This window comes from Lissotriton vulgaris, chromosome 2_1 (assembly GCF_964263255.1).
Source record: "Lissotriton vulgaris chromosome 2_1, aLisVul1.2, whole genome shotgun sequence".
Taxonomy (NCBI): domain Eukaryota; kingdom Metazoa; phylum Chordata; class Amphibia; order Caudata; family Salamandridae; genus Lissotriton; species Lissotriton vulgaris.
In genome coordinates, this window is record NC_141687.1 from 1,675,399,182 (window position 1) to 1,675,425,148 (window position 25,967).

At 42.8% G+C, this 25,967-nt stretch overlaps 1 protein-coding gene across 1 annotated transcript in view; it reads left to right on the top strand.

Annotated features, from left to right (window-relative positions):
- LOC147733072 (uromodulin-like) overlaps window positions 1-25,967 on the top strand; it is a 236,180-nt gene that overhangs the window by 61,046 nt on the left and 149,167 nt on the right. The window contains exon 2 of the mRNA XM_086958915.1: window positions 16,919-17,042. Within this exon, the coding sequence (XP_086815041.1) occupies window positions 16,994-17,042 (49 nt within the window). The 5' untranslated portion in view covers window positions 16,919-16,993. The remainder of the gene's footprint in view (window positions 1-16,918; window positions 17,043-25,967) is intronic.

Here is a 25,967-nt window from a genome sequence, read left to right on the forward strand (position 1 = left end):
CAGTTTTTATGGTTCATGAGGAACTTGGTCAGCCCTACCTCTTGAATCTTATTGCTATCCACCCCTTTATTAGGTGGCTTAACATTTGGGTATGGCTGGAAAATTTCCTGGAAATAGTTCAGGATTGCTTGAAGCTTGATCGATGCAGGTCAATTAAATGGCTGACTTATATTAGGGATACTTTAGTTAGGTTAGGTGAGCCTAGTTTGTTTGACTCACCCTCCTCTATCTCTAAAGCTGATATTGCCTGGACCAGTATTAACTTTTAATGGAGAGGGAAATGTTTATGGTGAAGAAACCTACGGTACAGGGCCATGCATTAATAAGAACAGGTCCTGCTACTGAGTTGCTCACTACTATTAATGTCCATCATAGATTTCTCTTTACCAAATTCAGGTTTAACGATTTTCATATGTTGCTAGCTTTTTCTAAAACTGCTGACTGGAGTACAAAGTTAACTCCTTGGGATAGTTTCTCTCCCCAGGACCTATGGCACTTTGCTTTTTTCTGTGGCTATTATGAAACGCCCCAAAGAATGTATCTAATCCCATTATTAAAAGCTTTGCATTTTGTACAAGTAAAACCTGCACTATTATATTTACAGTCACTCCCGGATGGGTTTTCTATGTATGCTAATACTTAATTTCTTTCCTCATCTTTGAGGTTGAGAAAGGGAGTGTCGACATATATTTGCTGTTAGTCTTTCTGGGGACAAGTCGCGTATGGATATGTAATTTATGTAATTATTGTCCTTTGTAAAATATATTTTAAGTTGTGTTTCTTTTAATCTTTTAGATTTGAGGTGTAGTTTTTGAAAGCAATTTTTATTGACATAAGTCACCTACCGATGAAATTCCTGGTACTCTTTATGAATTTTATGTTTTTAAGGATGTGAGGGGCTTATTCCCAAAGCAACTGGAATGTTTTATTCTTTGTGTGAGTTGTGTGTATTTATTTATGTCTATTGTACGTTTATGGCCTTATTTAGACTGACTAAAGTTACTTTGATTGACTGGCAACCTTTGTCTACTCTCCCTCCCACCAGTTCAGGGGTGGTATTCTGAGACGGGTAACTCAGCATAGGCTCTGTGCCTTGAGGCTCAACAGGAGACCGGGGTGGGGTGGGGGCTCTCTCACACCCTGTTCTCCCCCTCTGGAGTCCTGTCCTTACACTATGGATGGGTGCCCCCAAACTCCAGAACTGTCAGGGTGCTTGTGTCAGCTGTCCTACAAAATTCTCACAATTCAGTAGTGCTATCCTGCAACTGGTCCCCCAACCCAGGGTCTGTACGCTTAGGCGGATCCTGTACCTTGCACCCCAGGGCTTCCAGGGGAATGCAACCATCTCCCCCCCAAGGGAACACTTACTGTAATTATTGTGCAGGAGTCTGCCTGACAATGGTCACCAGCCCCCTGTCACTCCGATGGAGCATGGAACCCTCTCAAGCCAGAAGTTGCACCACCAGGTTCATTCCTGGGGTGCTATGACCTCAGAGTTGGTAACCCCTGGCCCACTGGTCTTCCCACTGGGGACTGCCTCCCCCTCTCACCCCTCCATCTGGACTTCGGTACCCTCCTCTCCAGAGTTGTGCTGCCAGACACGAGAACTGGTGGGACACTTGTGACACCTGCCCCCTAGCTCTCCTGACAGAATGAGGTCCCTCTCAGCAGATGGCCTCCGGGTATAGACTAGTTCCCTCTTCTGATGCTTCCTCTAGGAACCATCCAGTCTCTGGGACTAGGTTGTAGTCAACCAGGACTTTTGCACACTCCCACTTCTCCTCATACCCTGAGAAGGGACATGAGACCCTCTACCCATCCCACTACCCTGGGACCTATCTGGGAAACTACAACCTTCCTTGATTGGGAGAAACCTGAGCCACTCCCTCCAGGATAACTCCCAAAAGCCTCTTCAGACCCTCTGGCATTCACCAAAAGGTCTGCCTCCAGTGTAAGCTCCCTGGGGTCAGAGAGCTCACATTCCACTGGGTGTTGGCATGGCTCGGGAAAACTGTGACTGAAAATATGCTCTCCAGCAATCAAATTGTACAGTCCCTCATATGTGTTAACCATACTACCCTTCGCCTCACCACCCAGGGCCTTGAAAAAGTACCCCACATCACCCTCTTAAGACTGGTAAGACAGTATCTGACTGTCCTTGAAACTCAACCCATACACTTCTGGGGTGTCTCCATACTTCTGTACCAGAGCTTCTACCATGGTTACACCCCTCTCCCTGCCACTCACACTTCTTCTCCAACTTTTAGAGTCAGTAGAGTGTCCCTCCCACCACTAGGAATATTACTCTTTGCACCAGTTCCCCAGTCAACCTCAGGGACCTTGAACATCTCTGGAGTTACCTCATAAACCTGAACCCCTTATGTTATCCCCCTCCTTGATGTCAGGCACCAGTCTCTTTGGAGTATGGGTTCAAATCCCACCGTTGCCCCCAGTGTTAGAAGTGGGAGTCTCTAATTAGCAGCGGTTTGCACCCTGTCCAAGTAGAGACCCCTATTTTAGTCAGGGTAAGGGAGTTACACACCCAAGATAACCCCCTGTTAATCCCCTTGGTAGCATGGCACGAGCAGTCCGGCTTATCTCAGAGGCAATGTGTAAAACATTTGTACATACACACACAGTAACACAATAAAAATACTACAAAAGGACACCACACCAGTTTTGAAAAATAAACAATATTTATCTGAATAAAACAAGACCAAAATGACACAAAATCAACATACAAAAGCAAAGATATCACTATTAAAAGATTCAAAATAGTTCAGTCCAAAGGAAACTATGGATGTGCTACTTTTATCACAGGGCCACAACAAAGAGAAAAGGTACCCCTAAAAAATATGGGAAAAGGGGAGAGAACACAACCCAAAAATATATAGGTTCATTCTTGATCTGTATTTCTTCAAAAGTGTCTCTTAGTGCCTAACATGTCGACCATCACTCCATGCTAGGTACAATATAGTTTTATATAATTAATATATTTTTATTCTGATCAAAAATCATTTTTCACTTGACCTATTTTCAAAGCTCATTTCTTTTCTCCAGAGCAATTTAAACACGTAGGTTACAATTTTATCAAAAAATATACTGTACATATAAATACATAAAAACTATTATATAACAAAATGTACACATATTACATCACCAAGTTTAACATGTACTGCCCCATATCAACTCTCACTCTCTAATTCAAATCCCATATGTACACATTCATACTAAAAACTCACATTCATGCCCCAGCCTTATCCCACATTGATATTCGATTGATTCCAGGGATATTTTTATTGTAGTGAGCTGGGGTATTCTAACATACAGTCGGCGTACGTTTTGGTGGTAAAAAAAAATATGTAAAAACCACCTTCCCGAGGACCACAAAATAGACACCATAGATTCTGGCGAGACATTATGGGGTAGTCTGAAAAACAACGACGAACGAACACATTTTTTTAACATCTTGATGATTAAAACTGGCCCCTTTCATGGAGAAATACAAGGGACTCATGTACTTTCTTCTTTTTACGAGGTTTTAACATCACAACAGCATACTGTAATTACAAGGACATTTACAAGTTTGTTTTAAGCAAAAAGAACATGCATCATTAATTTTGTGTTTCTAATTGTTTGTAACATATCATGGCTGTTTAGTTTTCATGTTAAATTGGTGGTGATTGTATTTTGCATACACTGGTCACTTTTTAGTTGGAAGCATAATTTTTGATTTTTTGCAAAGGCTTATGGGCAGGAAGCACAGGGTGAAAATACGTGGGTAAAAGGTTTGTTGGTCTCTGATTGGTGGTAGCCAAGGATGCGGGAACTGAGGCCACAGGTGTGAACGATGCATAAGCTAAAGTTTAAATTGCCCGTGAAAGAACATTAGGGCAGTTTGAGCTGTTGAACAGAGACGGCACAGAACAGATACGAACATCGTTCTTAAGCAGGTAATTTGGAGTCCATGAATCTTTGAAAAAGGTTTTGTTTAATCACACAGGACGGGAATGTAGGCATTTAGCACATGTCAGACAGTTGGGAGTAGAGATTTCTTAATTTGATTTTCAGGTCATGTTAAATGTGTTGGGGATGTTTAGTGTTTATTCAGCAACGCGGGCACAGTTTTGGCAGGTTTTACATCGAGGCAGGAGAGGGGGAGGTTACCGCGTTAAGTAAACTCTCTACATTGGCAAAAGGGTATTTAGAGTCAGGCATGTAGTGAATTATTTGTTTAAAAGGGCAGATGTCGTAGGTTGTATTTACAGCATATAAGGTTGGATAAACATTTTTGAGTAAAAATATGGAAGACTAACATGGGTTTTGTTTTATTGAAACAGCTCCCCTGATGCAATTAAAGAAAGCCCGAAATGCATTGGGAATAAGATGCTTGCTGCAATTCATGAATTAAATGACCTGACGCAACATAGTAAGAGGCCTGGATGGGCACAACTATTGTGTGTGAAGCTTATGGATATTTGGACAGTTTTAACGTGAATAATCAAGTCAAGTTGGATAATATTTGAATAATTTGAAATAAAATGACCCAAAAGTTGAAAAGCGTGAAACGGATTTTTTTGAAGCAGTGCGAATGGGTATGCAGCATAGTTATGCTGCATTTTTTCAATTCTAGTCATAATCCGTGCAATGAGGCGAGGCACGGCCCCAGACTGCACGCAAAAATGGATTACATTGATAAACAAGAGAATATTGACTAACAAGGTGTGCAATGGCTTTCTTCAAGTGTAGTCTGAAAGGTAACATAAAAATGCGAGATATACTATTTCTATTTTCCTCACTGCTCTTTTTATATATAACTGCTCTCTAAGTAGTCTTTTCTTAATTAAAATGCTCTTGGTTTCCACCAAGCCTCCTAGATCTCAATTCTATTAAAGAACCAATTGTTATATTATGATGCAGAAATGATGCGGTGGCATGGGGGGGATGATGCACAGGGAACATAAGGGCTATAAGGTTGACATTCCTATACCTCAAACGGTAAACAGCCTTTACAACGAAACTTTTACAACGCACTACCATTACAACGCGGTAATTACAACGCAAACCATTACAATGCATTGCGCTGGGGGGCGCTCTAGGATAGGGAATAAGTTTAATTTTCTATCCAACACCTTCCCTAGTGTCCACGTGGACTGCAGTTGGAATAGAAAATTAAACTTTTCACTATCCAGCACCTCTAAGCGCTATGCGTTGTAAAGGTATGCAATAGAAAAACCGCGTTGTAAAGGCAGGCGTTGTAAAAGCCTGCGTTGTAACGTCATACATCCACCTCAAACTACACACACATCACCTATGGTTAAGGTGTGGTACTTTGGATAAAGGCAAATCCGAAGTTATATGTAAAGGAGCTTTTTACTAATACAATAGAAATAGTATATCTTGACCATAACAGTTATGCATTTTTATGTTGCCTTTTAGGCTACTCCATAATGTCTCGCCATCATCTATGGCGTTTATTTTGTGGTCCTCAGGAAGGTATTTTTTATATATTCTTTTACCGCCAATTCAATTCAAATAGCTTTATTCGATTGTAGACATTACAATCATAAAAGTACATTTCATCAACAAACGGTTAAAAACAATCCGGATAATTCATTTGACAAGTAAGGGATCCAATAAACAATATAAGAGAAAAAGAGCAGCGGGCAACATGAATATGAGCATTATTTAAAATACAATAAATACATAAATAATTTCATTATAAAAGATAAAAGTGCCCAAGGCATTAGCAGCATAGTTATCCATCCATACTTTTCCTGAAGGTGATAGCTGATTTTAAAAAGTTACAGACAAATAGAGTGCAATCACAATTCAGCAGTTGGAGATAATAAAGTGCAGGTTTAGTTTGTGCAAAGTTCCGTTTTTTGAGGCACGGTTTAAGATATAATTTCCGTGGTAAAGTATAGTGAGGGCAAATGAATAAAAAGTGTGCCAGATCTTGCGGAGACTTCCCGTCGCAGCCGCAAGCTGGCAACACCTCACCCCGATGAGCCCCACTTGGAACCGCCAATAAAAGGTGGAATAGGTCAAAGCGGAACCTTGTTAACAGAAAGCGTTCATAGCCAGTCATGTGCCATGACAAATAAGGTTCCATTTGAGGACAGGTTTTGAGAAGTAGGTGTTTCCTAACACTGTCCTTCTGTAGCTCAACCTCTTCCCTGTCAGAACATCTGAGTGTTAACATAGCATTTTTTACAAAGATGACATCGGGTTTCGTGATCAAGTTGGGAGCAAAATACAATCAGACCGGCCAATTGCCGACAGACAGTCCTTTATATACTTCAACCACGGTACTTTGAACCTACCATCAAGTGTTAGGGCTTCTTTTAATAAAGCTTGGGTGAGAGGTATATCTTTGTTGAGCCAGCAGTTCAACCAGCACAGTACCGGGTTTACTGCTATTCTGTCACTTAAATGGGGGACGCCCAACTCCTCATGTACCGAAAAATTCCCAAATACCCCTTGGTAGCCTCAGTATCTTCTCCAGAACATTATTTTCAGTAACCTCTAGGTCCCTTATCTTACAGTAGCCCCAGAGCTCACTTCCATAGCAGGCAACAGCAACACTTTTTGCCTGATATAGTTTGAGCAGGGCGGCCGTTGGGCAATTTCCAATTTTTTTCGCAAAGCCAAGAATGGCCGCATTGACACGTGTTGCCTCGCCCTTCTTTTTGATGACTGCGGGACCCCAGGTTAATTTATCATCTAAAAGGACTCCAAGGTATGAAAAGGTGTTGGTGGTAGGAATTTTTTCCCCATTTATGCAGAAAGAATTAGTTTTCCGTGAACCCTGTCCTGTTTTCATGACGTAGGACTTAGAATTGTTAATGCTTAGGCCACGGGACTCCATGAACCTAAAGAAGGAATTTAGTAGTTTCCGAAGGCCATTTGCTGTTCTAGAAATGAGTACAGCATCATCTGCATAAAGCAGCACAGGAACCCCTTTGCGCTCTACAATGGGGTAGTCGGCTTCAGTCTTTAATAGATATTCCTCCAATTCGTTGAAGTACAAATTGAAGAGGAATGGAGCCAGGATGCACCCCTGTCGTACACCCCGATTTATTCTAAATTCACCTGTTACTTTTAGATCTTGAGTGTAATGAACGTTGGCTCTTGTATCCGAATGCAGATCAGCCAAAAAGTTGACAAGATTCCTCTCTACGCCCATTTTTATCAAGGTAGCCCATAGTATGCCTCTGTCCACGCAGTCAAAAGCGGACGATAAGTCCATAAATGCCATATAGACAGTTCCTTGTTTGGCCAGGGTATATTTACTTAAAATCAAGTACAGGTTCAGACATTGTGTAATTGTCGAATGACCGGGTCTGAATCCGTATTGTATGGGTGATAAAATATTGTTTTCTTTTGCCCATGTAGATAGCCTGTTTAGAATTATTCCACCTACCACTTTAGCTACAGAATTGATTAAAGATATCGGCCTGTAACATAGTGGGCTACAACGGTCGCCCTTTTTAAAGACAGGGACTATGGTCGATATCCCCCGCGCATTTGGGCACCCCGAGATCGCTGCTGCGTTCACTACCGCAGTGAGGACGGGTGCCCAGAAGGGAATACTGGACCTAAAAAGGTCCGGTGGTAAACCATCCGGGCCCGGGGCCTTATTACTAGTTAGTCCCTGGATACCCCTTTCAACCTCGTTAACTGAAAAGCACAGAGAATTCACAGATGGAGTTAAAAAGACATTTTCTGCCCGTTGCTCATTACTCTTGAAAATTGTACTAAAGTGGGTCACCCACTCCTCCGCCAAAACATGCATTGACTGTATGTTGGAATACCCCAGCTCGGAACAATAAAAATATCCCTTGATTCAATCAGAGATGTATGTGAGATAAGGCTGGGGCATGAATGTGAGATTATAGTATAAATGTGCACATATGAGATTTGAAGTAGAGAGTGAGAGTTGAAATGGGCAATATATATTAAACTTGGTGATGAAATATGTCTAAATGTTATTGTATAATACACTGTTTTTGTCATGTAATTATAAACTATGTATTCACATCGCTCTGGAGAAAACAAATGAGCTTGGAAAATAATTCAAGAGAAAAATGATTATTATCCAGAAAAAAAATATATTAATTCTATCAAACGGTATTGTACATAGCATGAATTGATGGTCAGGATGTTAGGCAGTGAGAGCCGCTTTTGAAGAAATACAGGTCAAGTGGGAATCTATATATATATATATATTTTTAAAACTTTTATCACTAAGTACCAGGGATGCATAAAAATCAAAGATAAAAACAAGTGCAGGGGAGATGATGTGCTGGAAAAGCAAAGTGATGTGTCGATTCCTTATTGCCAGGGGACGTGATGCATCAATTCCTTACTGCAGGGGAGCTGATGTGTTGATCCCTTCTGGTAGGGAAGGTGATGTGTTGATCCCTTACTATGAGGGGAGTTGATGTGTCAATCTCCGGACGCTCGGTCTCAGTTCCTTACTGCTGGGCTTATTCAATTAAGAACGTGGCGCACAGGTGCGATGCGTTCAAACAATAGGAGCTACAGGGGGAAAGTATGACCAGGCCACTCCCCACTTAACATATTATAAATCAACAATGGGCCTGGTCACCAAAGGTTACACCCAAATCTGTATATCCAGCAATGGAGGAATAACCAAAAGCTTTATAACTCCCTTGTGGACCTAACTAAGTCCCTATGCTGTGGTGTATCCTAGTTCCAAATATTTACACCCTCATAATCCACCCAATATGCATGAAAAAAGTGTGGAGCGGAAAGGAGGTACCTCAGGGTAATAACACCAAGGGGACTGCTGGCTGGTACTCGTCAGCAAGTCCACTTATCATCATTGGTTACCACCTCTCCGTTTAATCAAAATCTAAAGACCTAAATGTGATACCATGCTAATAACATGCATGCCCAATGGACCCAGTGAGGATATATACAAACAATCCTCACCTCTAAAACTTGGTGAAGCTACCTAGCGATAACTAACTTTATTCGAAGCCGCTAACTTCCCAGATTAAAAATGGTTCCCTTCAAACCATGATCAATTAATCCACGCCGACATGTTTCGTTGGCAAGGGATAATTTCGGGCAACTTCTTCGGGGCTACTGGGGTTCCAAATCAGTACTTCATGGTAGGTTCACATCAAACCTATGATGGTATAAAATATAAAATAAACATTAAAAAACAAGAGAAAAACGCCAACTGTGAACACACTCTGCTTAACAATGATTTACTACGTTGTCACTCATAAAGTCATATACTATCCTTTACCATCTGGTTGCATCCATATTGTGTACCTGCAACCATGCACAAAGGGGGAATCCAACGTGCGATGCATCAAAAATCCGGATGCACTGGGTCGATGCATCAGAAGCAAAACAGGTGCTTTGTCTATTTTCCAGCCATGAATCATTTGATGCGTCAATTTCTTTAGCCGCACAGCAGGGCCTGCATCAGAGTCAGAGCTGGTGCCTTGGACGTCGGAGATACAGTGCTCAGGCCTTGCACTGTGGCGATCTTTTAGTCATACGTCCATTTATTAGTTGCACCACAGCGATGTTTTTTTTTTTTTGCCGCAAGGTGGTGTTGCATCAGGAAAAACAGATGTTGAAGGTCGATGCATGGATTTTCCTAGTTCTTTGCAGCAAAACCACCTCCAAGAGCCCAGAACAGGAGTTGGCACCACAAGCCCTAGCAGCACCTTATCCAGCAGGATATCGAAAGCAAAGTAAAGTCCATTCACTGACCAAGACAGAAGCAGCACGCAACAGGCACAACACAGCAAAGCACACATCAAAGTGGTAGTCCCTTCTGACAGCTTCTCCAGCTCTTCTTATCAGAATGTCCTCTTAGTCCAAAAGTGTTCTGAAGTTATGGTGTCACAGCTCGAGTACTTCTACCAGTTTATGACTTTGAAGTAGGCAAAGTTCAAAGAAAAGTATTGGGACTCTACAAGACCCTGCCATTCTCTTTCCTGGCTCCAGACACACTACAAGGGTGGAGACAGCTTTGCGTGGGGACAGGCACAGCCCTATTTAGGTGTCAATGACAACTCCTCCCACCACTCTTGCTCAGGAAGACTCATCAGCCTGGTGATGGGCCAGCAGAATATGCAGGGCACACCTCTGCTCCCTTTGTGTAACTGTCTAGGTTAAATGAACAAACAGCCCAACTGTCCCCCTCCCTCAGAGGAAGATTCCACAGCCAGGCAGAGGCACAGGGTGGTAAAGCAAGAACATACCTACTTTCTAAAAGTAGCATTTTCAAACATGCAATTTAAAATCCAACTTCACTAAAAGATGCATTTTTAAATTGTGAGTTCAGGGACCCCAAACTCCAGATCTCCTTTCTTCCCAATGGGAGGTTACAGAGGTTACAAGGCAGCTCAATGATAACCTGTGGGAGAAATGTAATATTGAAAAATTCATTGACCCCAGGCCATAGAGCTCCTTGGGCCTACCTTAGGGGTGCCTTACATGTAGTGAAAGCGAAGATTTGGGCCTGGCACGTGATTGCACTGGCCAGGTAGACATAGCAGTTTAAAACTGCACTCAAAGACACTGCAGTGGCAGGTCTGAGACATGTTTGCAGGGCTACTCATGTGGGTTGCACAATCAGTGCTGCAGGCCCGCCAGTGGCATTTTACGTACAGGCCTTTGGCACACCTGATGCACTTTACTAGGGACTTACTAGTAAATCAAATATGCCATTCATGGATAAACCAATCACCAATACATTTTAGATAGAGAGCATATGCCTTTTAGCACTGGTTAGCAGTGGTAAAGCGCCCAGAGTCTTAAAGCCAACAAAAACAGGTCTGGGTAAAATAGGAGAAAGAAGGAAAAAGTTTGGAGATAGCCCTGCAATAAGGGTCAGGTCCAACAGATACATAATAGAGGTCATGATATATATGGCTCCCCCATTACTCCTCTGCCATCGCGTAGCTCTTGAAAGCAGGGGCAGATGATTTTGGGTGCCATATATAATATACATTTGTAGATGGTTAAAAATGAATTATTGGGATGTTTTTCATCTCCGGGTTCTGAGTAACATCATAGTCAAATCTAGCTTTACTCTTGTTTTCTATTTGATGTTACTCAGAACCCCTCCGTGGAAATCATCCCTTTAATTCACTGTACCTATCTATAATTCTATATGTGTGAAAATGATACAATGCATGACACAAGAATGAGACCGTTTCCTATGAAATGTAATGAGTATGGTGTAATAATCAAAAATGAAAATATAAGCTGAAATGTGCACAAATGAATGATCGAGTACACACTATTTCATCTCATGACATACAACCTAAATCTGATTAGGTAAACACAATAATGAATGTCTGTACTCCTGAGAACAAGGATGAATTAAAGTTGTTCATAGGAATGGTGGAGTTGTTCAGTAAATGTATAGTTAGTCAACATTGCAGGCTTCACATTTCAAATGAGGAAAATACTAAATAAAAATGTTAATTACACCTGGAATAAGATGCGTGAGAATTAATTTAAAGACATTGAGATAGTCCTGGCTAATGCACCTAGTTTAGAAGCATTTGAACCAAAAAGGAAAACAATAGTAGCCACTGATGCAAGCTCAAAAGTATTAGGGGCAGTTCTGCTACAGTTCTGGTGATCACTCGTAAGCCTTTGCCTCCAGACCCCTTAGACAAGTCTATGTCAATTACTCTGTGATTGAGAGGGAAGTATTGGCTGTATATTGGGCTCAAAATAAGTTTAGAGACTTCATTTGGGGAACCATGTGTAAGGTGTGAACAGACCACAAGCCACTTAAGGGAATATTTACAAAGAAAGACTTGATGTCAGTCTCAGAGTAGGATCAAAGGGCCGGTGATAAATCTCCAGGAGTTCGGCTTTGATGTTGAGTATGTTCCAGGGGTTAGAGTGTGTACTGCTGATTGTCTATCATGTCTTGTGAAAGAAACAAATACAGAGCATGATTGAGAGATGAAATAAAGCAAGGATGTGGATGTCCCCAAGGAAGATATCTGTGTAATAACCAAGTGAGCCATTGAAGAGGTTTATTGGAAACAGGAACTACTAGCAGAACCCATTCTAATAAAAGTGTGAGAAAAAACTAGATATGGGATTGAAGGCACAAGGAAAGGTTGAGGAACAGGTTCAACCATACTGGATGGTAAGAGAAGAATTGTCTGAGTTGGATGATGTCTGTTTAGGGGTAGTAAATTAAAACCGCCTAGCAATCTAAGGATGAGGTTAATCGAACTGGCCCATAAAAAATCACCAAGACTAAAAAGAGGTTAAGTTTCGACATCTGGTGGCCAGGGATAGATGGAGCAGTGGAGACAGTTGTCAGAGATTGTATATTGTGTGCAGCTAGTGACAAAGTGTTGAATTCGAACACCCCACCCAGGGTGTGTTGTTCATTACCGGAAGGACCGCTGATGAATGTGGCCTTGGATATAGTTGGGCTGTTGACTGGAGAAAAGAACTTTCATATATTTTAGTATTAGTGGATCTATTCTCCAGTTAGCCAGAAATTAAAATGCTCTCTGATATTAGTTCCAATATAGTGATCAAATTTCCGATACTTTTCATGCATGAAGCTCTTCCTAGCACATCAATGTCATACACCAGGACACAATTTTGCTCCAGAGAAACTAAAGAATTTCTAGAATGCAATGGTATAAAACACAAACTCTGTGCTTTCTACCATCCTGAAACTAATGTGGTAATATAGATATTTGATAAAACTATCAAGGAAATCATCCAACTACCGAAAGTGAATGAGTTATGTTGGAAGAAGGAGGTAATATGTATGTTGGAGGCTTATCGTCTCACTCTGCATCAATCCACTGACATGATGCCTTTTCAGTTATCAAACAGTAGAAGACCTTACTTCTGATCAGTGCATGGTGAATAAAGTGCTATAAAGGTTGGGTAAGGATAGACACTAACCATGCATGGAGAAGAAAAGAGCTTGAGTCACAAAATGTATGAAAGAAACATTATGACCAGACACATATGACCAAGTTAATTGATTTCTAAATAGGTGATTGGGTTAAAGTGAGATATCCCACTGGTCACAAAGAGAAATCAAATTTCACAGAATCAATGAGGATATTTAAACAATTTTGCAATGCAATAAAAACACAAGAATGGAGGTTATGGAATTTGGGAAGAGTGGTCAAATGTGTGGTGCCAGAACGTCATGATGAGGAAATGGAATTCTCAGGACAGGATGAGATAGACACAGAAAACACAGATGAACGTCAGTTAGGAAATTCCTCAAGGAGTGAGAAATTCGCTAAGCCAAGCAACAGGCAAGTCCAAAGTCATTATCTGGAAGAGTGGGCATGTGACACAGCCCCCTACCTACTTCAAAGATTATGAGTTTAACTGAGTTTCACATATTTCTTTGGAAATTGTTCAACTGAGTAGAAATGCTTTATTCCTCATTAAGTAAGTGTTGTATTCTCAAGTAAGACGTGTTGAAACATTTGTATTCATCATTTAACTTTATGTAGGTGTTTTATTTCAACCAAATATCTGAAGTGATTCTTTCACTATTTTTGATCTTACTGCTAATTTTATAATAAGCTTTATGCTTCTTATTATTGTCATTAGTGTATATTGAATCTTACTGTTAGTATTATAATAAGCTGTATGCTTCTTTATTGTTTTTATTAGTGTATATATCGTTGTTATTGCATAGAGAGTGAGTAGTGTGACATCTTACCCTGCAACCTTTGGGTATTAGCCTGAGTCCATGGAATTCTAGAGTCCCTAGAATTCCAATGCAGTCTCTCTGAGGGAACCAAGAGTGTAACAGTAGTTGAGCTCTAGGCAGCGGCTGAGGCGTGTAAGCAATAAGCATAACTGAAGCCTTCTCACATGTGGTGGTTATTTTTTGAGCGTTTTATCTGCATTTCACGATATGTTATTTGCTTTAATGATTGGCTGTTTACACGCGTGTTACTGTTTACATAAATGCTGACAGACTCCATTCAATTGGTTGGCTCCAATTGTTTGAAGCCAAAAATTGCTTTATTGCGGGTGTCTCCCACCTAAATTCGCCTCTGCTTCAATGTATATATATATATATCTATCTATATATATATATATATATATCTATATATATATATATATCTATCTATATATATATATATATATATATATATATATATATATATATATATATATATATATATATATATATATATATATATATATATATATAGATATATATATATATATAGATATATATATATATATTCCGCTCCGTGGGGTTGTGTCCAAGTAGCGGGTAGCACCCGAGCCTGCGTGCGCCTTCCCCAAGGCGTTAGTTGGTATGGGCAGTTGCGTGTTTGTAATAGGCCCGACGCGTTTCGGAAATTTATTTTCCTCATCAGGGGCCAGCAGTAAAATGCACGACTTCTACCATCTCCCTGTATGAAAACACGCATTATATATATATCTGTGTGGAACATACATTCCCCTGATTTTTTTTCTCAAAATCCTCCACTTTACACCTGTAAAATATTGGTATGTATGATGTGTGCCCCCAGCTCACCGCAACATATGTCAGAGCCAGTATGGCTATCTGTGGAGGTTTTTTTTGATTTTCAGAACATGTAGGGCGCTCTGCCTAGAGTAAACGTTATGAAGTTACTTAAAACAACAAGTGAAGTTGTGGTGCGTGAAGAGCGAACGGAGAAGCCCTTAACCGTTCAATTAGAAAATCAACAGACTTTCCCAAACTTAAAGAAGCAAAGCTCTCGCAACCACAAATCAGTATAATCAGGGAAAGAAAACGTTTCAACAAAGTATTTAGCAGTTCTGTAATAAGCAACAGCAGATCCTTGTATCTTTATCCTTAGGAAGGTTGTTTATTTGATCCACATTCAGCCGACACGTGTTTCGTCATGTTTAAAGTTGAGTCAACACGACTCTTCAGGGCTAGTGGTTTGACCCACTGGTCTGTAGGTCGGACTTAATGGACACTTTAGCTTCAGGTGGATAGTTCAGTATGTAAAGTTAATGACACTCAGAAAATAAACAAAGATTTTCTGCTCTGAGTTTAGAGCAATCGAAATTTAATCCGTTTAGAAGTTCTCCAAACCAAGTATGGTGGACGAAAGCAAAGATATACTGGATACGTGTGTGTATCTGCATTTAATCCTACATTCAAATATTTAGTGAACTATAAGCCAAATATTTGGGGACTTCCAAAAGGCGAAGACAATAGCATGAAGTCACTTTGTATTATTATTTTTATTGGGGGAAATAATTAAGCAGTCGACAAAGGAGCACTGGAAATAGCAAGAGCTTTGCATAGTCAAGATGTGACGATAAAAAGATGAATACACCTTAAAAATGTGAACTGAGAACAGGAAGCACGTTTAAATGCATACAGACAACATCACTGTGAGTAGATTGGGGGAGTGAAGAGATGCAGTCTAGAATGATACAAATATTGTGAAGAAAAGAATTTTGAGAACTTTGCTTAATTGGACCAACTAAGAGGCAAGTCCGAGGTGCCAAGGTCTTAGTCCATGTGGCCAGAAGGTCTGCCAGTTTGTGCATTCTTTGTTAGTCTTCTGGAATTACAGCCTGGCCTAGAATGTAGTTCTAGTTGTGCAGGAACTAATGAACATATCGAGTTTACAAGCGACATTGTTAAGGCTACTCAAGTGGAGTGTTTTATGCTTCATAAACTTTGAAGTGGGTTCTGGCAGGACCAGTGCGGTTCAGTCACGGTATGGGAGACGGCTTGACAATGAACTGCTATTTGCACCTGAAACAGTTTAATATAAACTCTCTGTTGGTGTCGGGATGTTCTGTGAACTTGAGTGGGCCAAGAGCCAATAAATACCCGAGGCTACTGAGTGCTGCTTCTGTTGTGACCTGGGAGGGAGGCAGTACTAAGCAACAGGCACCCCAGAGAGCATCTTCTATTGCTCACGTTGATAAGACTAACCAACACTTGGGCCCTCAGAATGATTGGCCCAGAACATAGCCCACATTTTCCCACTCTTGGAGTAATCGATATCGAGGAGATTGGTAACCCCAGTAGTGGGGAAAATCTGGGAAAATGCAAGAGGGATGCTTAGGGTCCTCTTTGAAATCAGGAATTACACCGGGAACTGGTAATTTCGGGTTCGGTTCCCCCCTAAATCCGCCTTCCCTTCTGAATTTTCTGTCTGAGATTTCACCTGCTTTCATAAACAGAAGTCTACATGTGAAAGTAAACAGATCCGTGCAAGCACTGAGGATCTAATAATTCTAATAATGGCGATAAATGCAGTTTCCAGCCTCATTAGAATTAATAGACTACTTGTCACGAGGGCTTTATCATCTGCATCCCTGAGTGCTGATCCTTTTGTGGCCTGTTCGAGGGCCAGCCACTAATTATCCGGGATCTCCGAGTGCAGTTTCTGTTGTGACCTGGGAAAGGGCCCTCACCCATTATCTCGGATCCCGGAGCGCATCTTCTATTTTTGATTAGGATAATGTGACTACTGTGTGTGTGTGTGAATCCACGAGTGCAGCTTCTGTTCTGCAAATGGTAGGTGGCACTCAACCCCTAGATACCTTAGTACGAAAAGGAAGGGCTCATGGTATCTTCATGGTGTGGCTGCAGCTTCTGTTGTGTTATGAAAAGGGCCAATATTTCCCGGTTGGGTATCTGAGTGCAGCTTCTTTCCTCTCTGGCAGAAGGCCACACTCAATATGTGGATTCCCGAGCCCAGCTCACACTAGACACTGCGAGAGACCCAGCACTTCATGCTTCCATCATGCTCCTGGAAAGGACCCAGTGCCCTAATTGTATAAATGGAATGTAATATTGCCAGAACATTGTTAATCAAGATTGTGAGTTTTACTGTAAACACCAAAGATGACTTCTTTTTTCTTTCTGTCTTTGCAGGGATCCTTCTCGAAGCTGCCCACGCATGCACCTTGTTCTGACTGCAGGGACCCCGGGGAGGGAGAACGCTGAAACATGATGTCACTGCTTTTGCTGTCGGTGCTGTGCGGGTTCTTACAACCTGGTAAATGAACCATAAGTGATTCTTGAGTTAGGTGGGTTCAGGACAAAAAGTAAATGAAAACAGAGGCTTTGTTCACTGCGTTAGTACTGCTCTGAGTGTAAGTAGGGGCTCAGAGGATGTGGCCTAACAGCAAAGGCGGTCTACCTTGAAGCTGGGGAACCAGGTTTGAACCTGGGCAGGGACGCTCAACATCCTGTGATTCTGGGCAAATCACATAATTGCCCTGTACCTAACACAAATGAATGCGTTCATCTGTAATGCAACTGGTGCTCATGTAAAGCTCTCTGATACTTTTTTGTCTAGTTCACACAATATAAAACTAAATATAACCACAACAAAGCTGCACCCATTTTTTGCCCCATTGGGCACTTTTGTTTTATAAGAGGGCCAAAGACACATGCACAGCCGCTTTGTAAGAACGATTTCTCAGGCTTACACTTATCATCAAACAGTGTCACAGGAGCGTTCTCTCAGTTGCATGGGTGTGTGCCTCTTGCAAAACAGGGACCACCTTTGCCCGTGCATAAATGCTGTTTTATTGACTCAGGTTTACAGGCATTGAGGTGTTTGGAAGGAAAAATAATCGTGTGCAAAGTGGTGCACAGCTAATCTGAAAGCATCTCTGTCTTTTACAGCTGTGTTTTCAATGGGGAGCGCATATTTTGTTTTCATATGGAGGCGCACTACTCCAACTATAATTGGGCTGTTCCCACATTGTAGACCAGGAGCATGCACCGCTTGATTTAATGTGCTTAGCTTAAAAAATATGCCATGATACCTGGTGCAAGTAAGGAAAACGCCCCCCCTATGATTGTTGTGGGGAGAGTGAAACATGGTAATTATCAGGTCTCTGGGCCCCACAGCCCCTGGGCATGTTACTCCAAAGGTAGCTATGCATGCCTCTGGTAATACGCCTCCCATTTATTAAGTCTGCAGGGTAAACCCATTCTCGGATGATTAAACTGAATTAGGCTATCCTGAAACAATGACAATGGCTTATACACAACAGAAAACAGTTCACCCATTAGCTGTCAATGTTTAGGCACAATATCCTAGAGCAGAGGTCTTCAAACTTTTTGATGCCAAGACCCTCTTGTCATACATTTTTAGGTGTAAGGATGCCCTTCTGACAAAAATTTCTAGAACCTGGTACTCCTCATCATTGACAACAATTGACAACCATAAACAACCCCAATTCCCACAGCAAATCATTTTTACTTTGGGGAAATAATATTAAACAGTGTTTAGAAAACCAAAGGTGAGTGAGCCTGGGGATATACTCAAATGTATAGCTAAAAACAAAGGGCCTCATTTATGAGAAATTGGCATAGGTCAGTGCTGAAACTCGTCTTGTGGCACTGCCCTATGACTATGTGAAAGGGCAAGAATGCCCGTATTTATGAAAGGGTGCATTCCTGTCCTATTCCCTTGCTTTGTCGCACAACTTGCTGCCTAGCACCAACATAGGCAAGATTGTTTTTTGTACAGGAAGGGACACCTCCCTTCACAAAAACAATCCCAAGAGGCGTTTTTCTCTTTCTATGTGAGCTGCAGAATGCAGCACGCATGGAAAGAAGAAAATAGGAGAAATGAAAACATTTCTCCTCATTTTGCCTCCACTGGGGAGGCGTCCGTTTTTAGAGCTGCCCCAGTTTTACGTGATTTTGTTAATATGGGGCAGCATCAAAATCCATCGGTGTTGCATGAGAATCTCCTTGACACAGAGTAAGGGAACGCAGTGACATGCACTTCTATTTGTTACTTTAGAACTATGAGGACATGGAAAGCCATGCTGGGTGACTTTGCACTGCTCATAGTTGTGGTTGAGTCGCGTGCGCTACTGGAGCATCAATAAAAGTGAAGCTTTGGAGTTGTAAGCGTCTCATAAATAAACACCAAAATATTCTGTATGTTATTTAGCTTTTTCACCATTAGATATCTACATATAAAATAATGGGTAGCGTAATTCAAAAATAAATGTAAAAAAGTGTTACTTAGTGGGAAATGCATTGTAGCACACTATGAAACCTCTATTAATTAATGCACTGCAGAGGTCTGTGTGTAACCATAGAGCCACTGAATTAAATTTGAATGGTGCAGTGGAAAATGGTGACTTCTGTATTTTTAGTGCTATCGGCGCACAGCCTGTGCCGGGAAGCACTGTGAATATGTAAGTTATTATTTTATACCTGCATTACACACAGTGTAAGATAGAATGCTGGAAATGTGCAAATAGTTTTACGATAAAACAGTGCTTCCAAAATGTAGATTTTAGTAATACTAGAGCGTTTGTGTTGGACTTGGCCCTTTTTGAAGGGTCATCCCTGAACTTTTTATTTTATTTTTTTTATTTTTTGAAAACCTTTATTGTTCAAAAAGGCAAAACAAATACGGGCCCACAACCATCCGGCCGGCCTCGAAAACATTTGAAGCAAAGTTGCAAATAGACGAATCCCGGCAATATCACATTACAAGGTAGCAAACAGTCCAAGTTACACTGAACCTAGGGGGACTGCCGGGAAACAGGAGGTATGAAGGTTAATTTTAAAGAATTTTTTCTCAATAATATGCTATAAAGAATAGTAACTAAGAAGGATCAGGGACCAAATAACCATCAAGGAACGGGAGCGGGCAACACCATCAGCAGTAAATAAGCAGGCAAAAACATAGGCAATATAGCGGCACAAAGCAATTCAGAAGGACGAGCAACCATTAATCATTCCACATGCCGATCGTCATCCCTCCCTCCACCTATCCACCCCACCGATCCAAAGAAAAAGAAAAGTAAAAGCAAGAACATAGGAGAAGAAGAAAAAATAAGGCCCATAGAACCAAAGACCAACGAAAGCCCCCCCCCCCCCATCCCCCCACCCTACACGCATGCAGAGGCTACGGCCTACCCACCCCTTGCAGTGTGCCTGTCGCCCAAAAAAGAGTACCCGAAATACAGCTAGAAAGAAAGGAGGAAAAGAAAAAGAAGAATCACGAATCAACCGAGAGGAGGGCCAGTTCTATATGCTCCCGGTCAACCCAGCCACAAATACATCCTCCACCCCAAGTATCACCAGCACAGTAGCAGGTAGCAAATACAATTACAGATGGGGAGAGTCATCTCTTATTGTGCCTCCGATTCATACAGTTGATATATGTAGCAGTCCCAACCTAATCCCCGCCAGTCAGTGAGTCAGTACAACGGAGGAAACCGTCTAGCCCTGGCCCGATCTCGGATGCCCCCCTGAACACACCCCTCGAGGAAAGCCAACCCCCTCTGAAACAAAAAGACAAAATGGACGCAAAGAGGAAGGGGGAGACTCGTGAACACAAAATGGACGCTGCCAATCCCCCCAAAAAACATTGACCTCAATAAAAAGAGCCTCCGGGGTATCCTGATGGTATAAACTCCACAGTGAAAAGAACGGAGGCCATAGTGAAGGAGCCTTCGGGGGGGCCAGAAGTCGCTTAGCCGGCATTCTTGTCAGTAGCAATGGTAGCGGAATCAAAGAGCCAGTCCCCGGAGGGGGAAACAAAGTATCACAGGTAGAGCTGGCGGACGACCGTCCGCAGGCGCCAATACAGTCAACACCGGTCTCCCCATCGCTGGGAGCACTTGGAAACACTGTAGCCCTTTCAAGCACCAACAAAGGATAATGCAGGTGTTGCTGGGAACAGACCCTCCGCTCCCGCCCCAGATCGAAAGCAGTTTCATTGAGCTTCTCCCCTAGCATACGGGAGCCATGTCTCAAAGCCGATCGCAGATCACAAAGGGCAGCCAGGATAGCCCCACAGGACAATGCAGGCTGCGGTCCCCCTGTCTCAAGATCACGAGAGGGTACATGCAATCCGGCCCCCAGCCCGGATGGGGTACTGCAGTCCCAGGGCGAGGGTGGGCGATCTTCCCCGTGCTGCGATTCAGCAGACACATCCATTCTGCCGATAGTCCAATGTAAAAGCAGGGGCGGGTGCGGCATGGGTGAGCAACAGTCCTAGCCTCTGATGCTGCCAAGGCCAGCTGCAATCGAGCGTCCTCAGCAAGGAGCCGCCTCCGTTCAGATGAATAGTCAGGGCAAAGGAGCAATCCGCCGATTTCAGGGCACAGCAATGGGGTCTAAACAGCACGCCCCCAGCCTCGAACAAAGGAGCCGCTCGTACAGTGCGTCCTTTCCTACAAGCGCGCTGCAATCTCGGTGCGCGGCAATCCACGGCAGGCAGTGTAATGCGGTCGGTGTCCCGTACAGAAGGCAACACTCCCCAGGCTCCAGGTAACACGCAGGCAGCCCGGCCGCCACCGCTCCATCGAGGTCCGGCGGCGAGCGGAGGTTCACGCAGGGGTCTAAACAGCAGGACGGTTTCGAAGTTATCTCCGAGCTCCGGACGAGCAGAGATCCCGGAGGAACACGGGCAAAGTCAGCACAACTTCACGGTCAGACCACCGCTAAAATACATCAGGATGCTAGGCAGGATAGCAATGCGGGGCTCAAGGGCTGGCGGAGCCGGGAGCCTACGCGTCTGCTCCGGTCGCCATCTTGGCTCCTCCTCCATCCCTGAACTTTTTGCCTGCCACCTGTATTTTATCTGACCAGTTGTTGGTGGTTTTATGACTGTGGGCACTTTACCACTGCTGATCAGTGCTAAAGTGCATATGGTCTCTATTGTAAATTGATTTATGGATTAGTGACTCCATGAATGGCTCTTTGGATTACTTGTCAGATCCTAGTGCACTGCGAGTGCCCATGGCTTGTAAATCAAATGCTTCTGGTGGGATTGCAGCACTTATTGTGCCACCCACCAGAGCAGCTTGTAAAGTGTGTCTCAGGTCGGCCATTGCAGAGCCTGTGTGCAGTCTGGTACTGCCCTGCTTACTTGGCAAGTGCACCCACTTGCCAGTCTCCAAACCTTCCCTTTTCTACATGTTAGCCACGCCTAAGGTAGGCCCAAGGGCAGGGTGCATTGTAGGTAAAAGGTAGGACATGCCCTGATGTGTGTGGCATGTCCTGATAGTGAATTACAGCCATTTTCATTTTTCACTATTGCAAGGCTACCTGCTCCCACAGGCCAAAATGGGCAGTTTGATTATAACACCTTATAATCCTAACTGACTCAGGGAACATGCTAGAAAAACTAATTTCGTATGCCGGAACTCAGAATGTTAAAATACATATTTTAGTGAAGTTGGTTTTAACATTCTGTGTTTGATAATACTACTTTTAGAAAGTAGGTATTTTCTTGCCTAACTATCCAAGCCTGACTCTGTTAGGTTGTGTATTCCATGTCTGGTTTGTGAGTGACAGGGGCTGGGGGCTCACGGAGACAGGGTGAGTCAACCCAAAGGCATGAATATACCTATCTGTATGTAGAGTGGTGGGTGGAGTAGCACCTGGCCCTGAATAGGGCTGTGCCTGCCTTGCACAATGCTGGCTCCACCTCTTGTGGTGTGTCTGATGACCCTGGCCCACACTGTCAAAGGAAAGAAGGAGTCCTGTGAACAAAGTGCTCCAGGACTGCACAAACTGGTTTGGACTAGGTACAGACACTCTTTGCCTTCAGAGACAAAAGATTTTGGTGTATAAAAGGGGGGACCCAGTTCCCAGAACTTTCGATCACTTCTGGGAACTTTGGCAAACCTTTGCTAAGGAGAAGAACCAGCCTGAAGGAGGAGACTACCCCTGTGCTGTGTGTTTGGGGGTTGGCCTGCAGTGGTTACTTCATTGCCAAAGAAAGGAAAGGAGGACTGATTGTGTTTTTCATCAACTTGAAGAAGAATCTCCAAGGGCCTGAACTTGAGCTTGCCTCCTGCCTGAAGTCTCATGGATACAAGACTTCACCAACCAGCTCCTCCCTGAATTCCCTTGCTGGGAATTGAACTGCCTGCTGTTGTGCTGGGCCTTCAGAGAGACTGCGTGCCGCTGGGAGCTGGAAGCATGAGTCAACAACGAGAAGCGTGTCGTCGCCGCAGCAATTGCCGTTGCTTTGCCAAAGAAGCGTGCCACCGCTTTTGCCATCGCACCACCGAAGCTCGTTGCAACACCAGAGAAGCGTGCCACCACCGCAGAGGGTGCGTCGCATCACCGGAGAAGCGTGTCGCAGGGCTTGTACCGGGCTCATAAGTTCATCGAGCCGCCACACGGCTGTCGGGCGTGCACACATCTCATCAACGTTGTCGCATCGTAACCAAGACACTATTTTGTTGCATCGCACTGGAGAGAAGTATCCCATCCAGGCGCCTTTATGTCACATTGTACCGGAGAGCAGTAAGAAACCGACATATCACCTACCCACAAAGTAAGGAAGTGAGCATCAACTCCCCTGCGCAGCAGTAAGGAACCAACGCATGCAATCCCCTGATTGTAAGGAACCGACGCATCAACTTCCCTGCGACCCTTTTATTTGTTCTGCGTTACGCGTCCAAGGTACATTGAGAGTAAAGTGTCACATTAACAATCTTAAGAGAACTGATCTATTTCCTACAATTTTAGCCCCTTTGCTGCTAGGTCCTTCCCCCGTGCTAAGCCTTTTTTTGGCTATTTGAGGTAGTTTGTGCTTAGGCTCCTGTAACTTTTTGACCACATAAGGTATACAAGCCAAATTTGCCTCCTTTTTTTCCAGCATCATCGGAATTCTAAAGGTACCCAGGGTTTGTGGATTTCCCTGGAGAGGACCCAGAAAATATCCAAAATACAGCAGCATTTTGTTTTTTGGGCGGGAAAATGGGACAAAATGGCTACAGATGAAAGCATCTGGTTTCTTCACTGCAAATGGTATCAAAAAAAGAGTTGTGGTGCTGAAATCACCACCTTCCCAGCTTCTAGGGACAAGCAGTCTTCTGTCAGAAAACATACATTTTTTACACAGTTTTTGCATTTTCTGGGACATAGCCTATTTTTGCTATTTTTGTGCTTTCAACCTCTTTCCAGTTAAGGGTAGAAATGGGTATGAAAGCAATAATGGATCCTGGAAAGCTATACATTTTAGAAAAGTAGACAACATTCTAAATTCAGCAAGGGGTCATTTGTGTAGATCCTTCAAGAAACTAACAATTAAATATAGGAAAAATTGAAAATTCGTTGAAAAAAACAGCTTTTTGTGGCAACGTTTTCACCTGTCACTTCTTCTAATTGTGACAACTCTTTAAAAGCAATATACCGTTACATCTGTTAGACCTTTCTGGTTGTGGGGATATAGAGGACTTGTAGTTTCACCAAGAACCCAATGAACCAAGAGCAAATAACTGAGCAGCTTCTTGCAATGTTTTTTCATTTTGTTCCGAGTATATAGCAATTATTTGGGAAAATATATACATAGAAAAATCGGTATGAAAGACACCAATGTATTTTTGAAATTGGAACAAAATATACAGTTTAAAAACAGTAGATATTTGCACATTTCGGAAATTGTGAGTACCCATACTAGCAGGAGACTTATAGGTAATTTTTCAAAATGACTTCTTTTTTACACATTGTCTTTAATTTGGAAGGCAGAAATGCATCAAAAGCCAATAGGTAATAACAGTTGCGCTACAATTCTGTGTTCCCCTATGTCTCCCAATAAAAATGGTACCTCACCCATGCGGGTAGGCCTAGTGCCTGCGTCAGGAAACGGTCCAAAACGCAATGTGGACACACTTTATTTTTACAGTGAAAACTGAGCCTTTTTTTGCAAAGTGCCTAGCTGTAGATTTTGAACCCTAGATCTGTCGGCACCTAGGGGAAACCTAGCAAACGTATACATTTTTGAATACTAGACACCCTGGGGAATCCAGGATGGAGTGACTTGTGTGGCTCCCACCAGATTCTGTTACCTAGAATCCCTTGTAAACTTCAAAATGTGTAAAAACAACACGTTTTCCTCACATTTCTGTGGTGGAAACTTCTGGAATTTGCGTGGATCCACAAAATTCCACCTACCCCGCATTCCCCAAAGTCTTCTGAGAAAAGCAGTACCTCCTTTTGTGGGTAGGCCTAGTGCCCACAACAGGAAACAGCTCAAAACGTAATGTGGACACACCACATTTTCACAGTGAAAACGGACCCTTTTTTGCAAAGTGCCTTGCTGTAGATTTTTAACCCTAGCTCTGCCGGCACCTAGGGAAACCTAGCAAAACTATACATTTTTTAAAACTAGACACCCAGGAAAATCCAGGATTGGGTGACTTGACTGGCTCCCACCAGGTTATGTTACCCAGAATCCCTTGCAAACCTTAAAATTTGTCCCCCAACTTTTGTTCTCACATTTCTGTGGTGCAAAAGTCTGGAATCTGGGTGGATCCACAAAATTACACACACCCCACATTCCCCAAAGTCTTCCGAGAAAAATGGTACCTCACTTGTGTGGGTAGGCCTAGTGCCGGCGACAGGAAAGGGCCCAAAACGCAACATGGACACACCACATTTTCACAGTGAAAACTGACCCTTTTTTGGCATAGTGCCTACCTGTAGATTTTGAACCCTAGCTCTTCCGGCATCTAGGGAAACCTAGCAAACCTATACATTTTTAAAAGATAGGCAATCGGCGGATTCCAAGCAGGTATGGCTTGTGTGGATCTTCTTACCCAGAATCCCCTGCAAATCTCAAATTTAGCTGAAACAATGACAATTTCCACACAATTTTGTGTGGGAAAGTTGTGGCATCACCGGGCTGACACAAACTTCCTACCATCCAGCTTTCCCCCAGGCCTCCTGATAAAAATGGTGCCTCACTCGTGCGGGAGGCCCAAGTACCCACGACAGGCAAGGGCCGAAAACGTATTGAGGCATCATCAAAATTGCCTATTTTTTGCCCCGTGCTTGGCGGTCAGCAAGGGAAACCTACCAAACCCAAACATTTCTAAAAACTAGACTCCGGAGGGATTACAGCGAGGTATGGCTTACGTGGATCCCCTAATGTGTTCATACCCAGAATCCCCTGCAAACCTCAAATTTTAAAAATCAC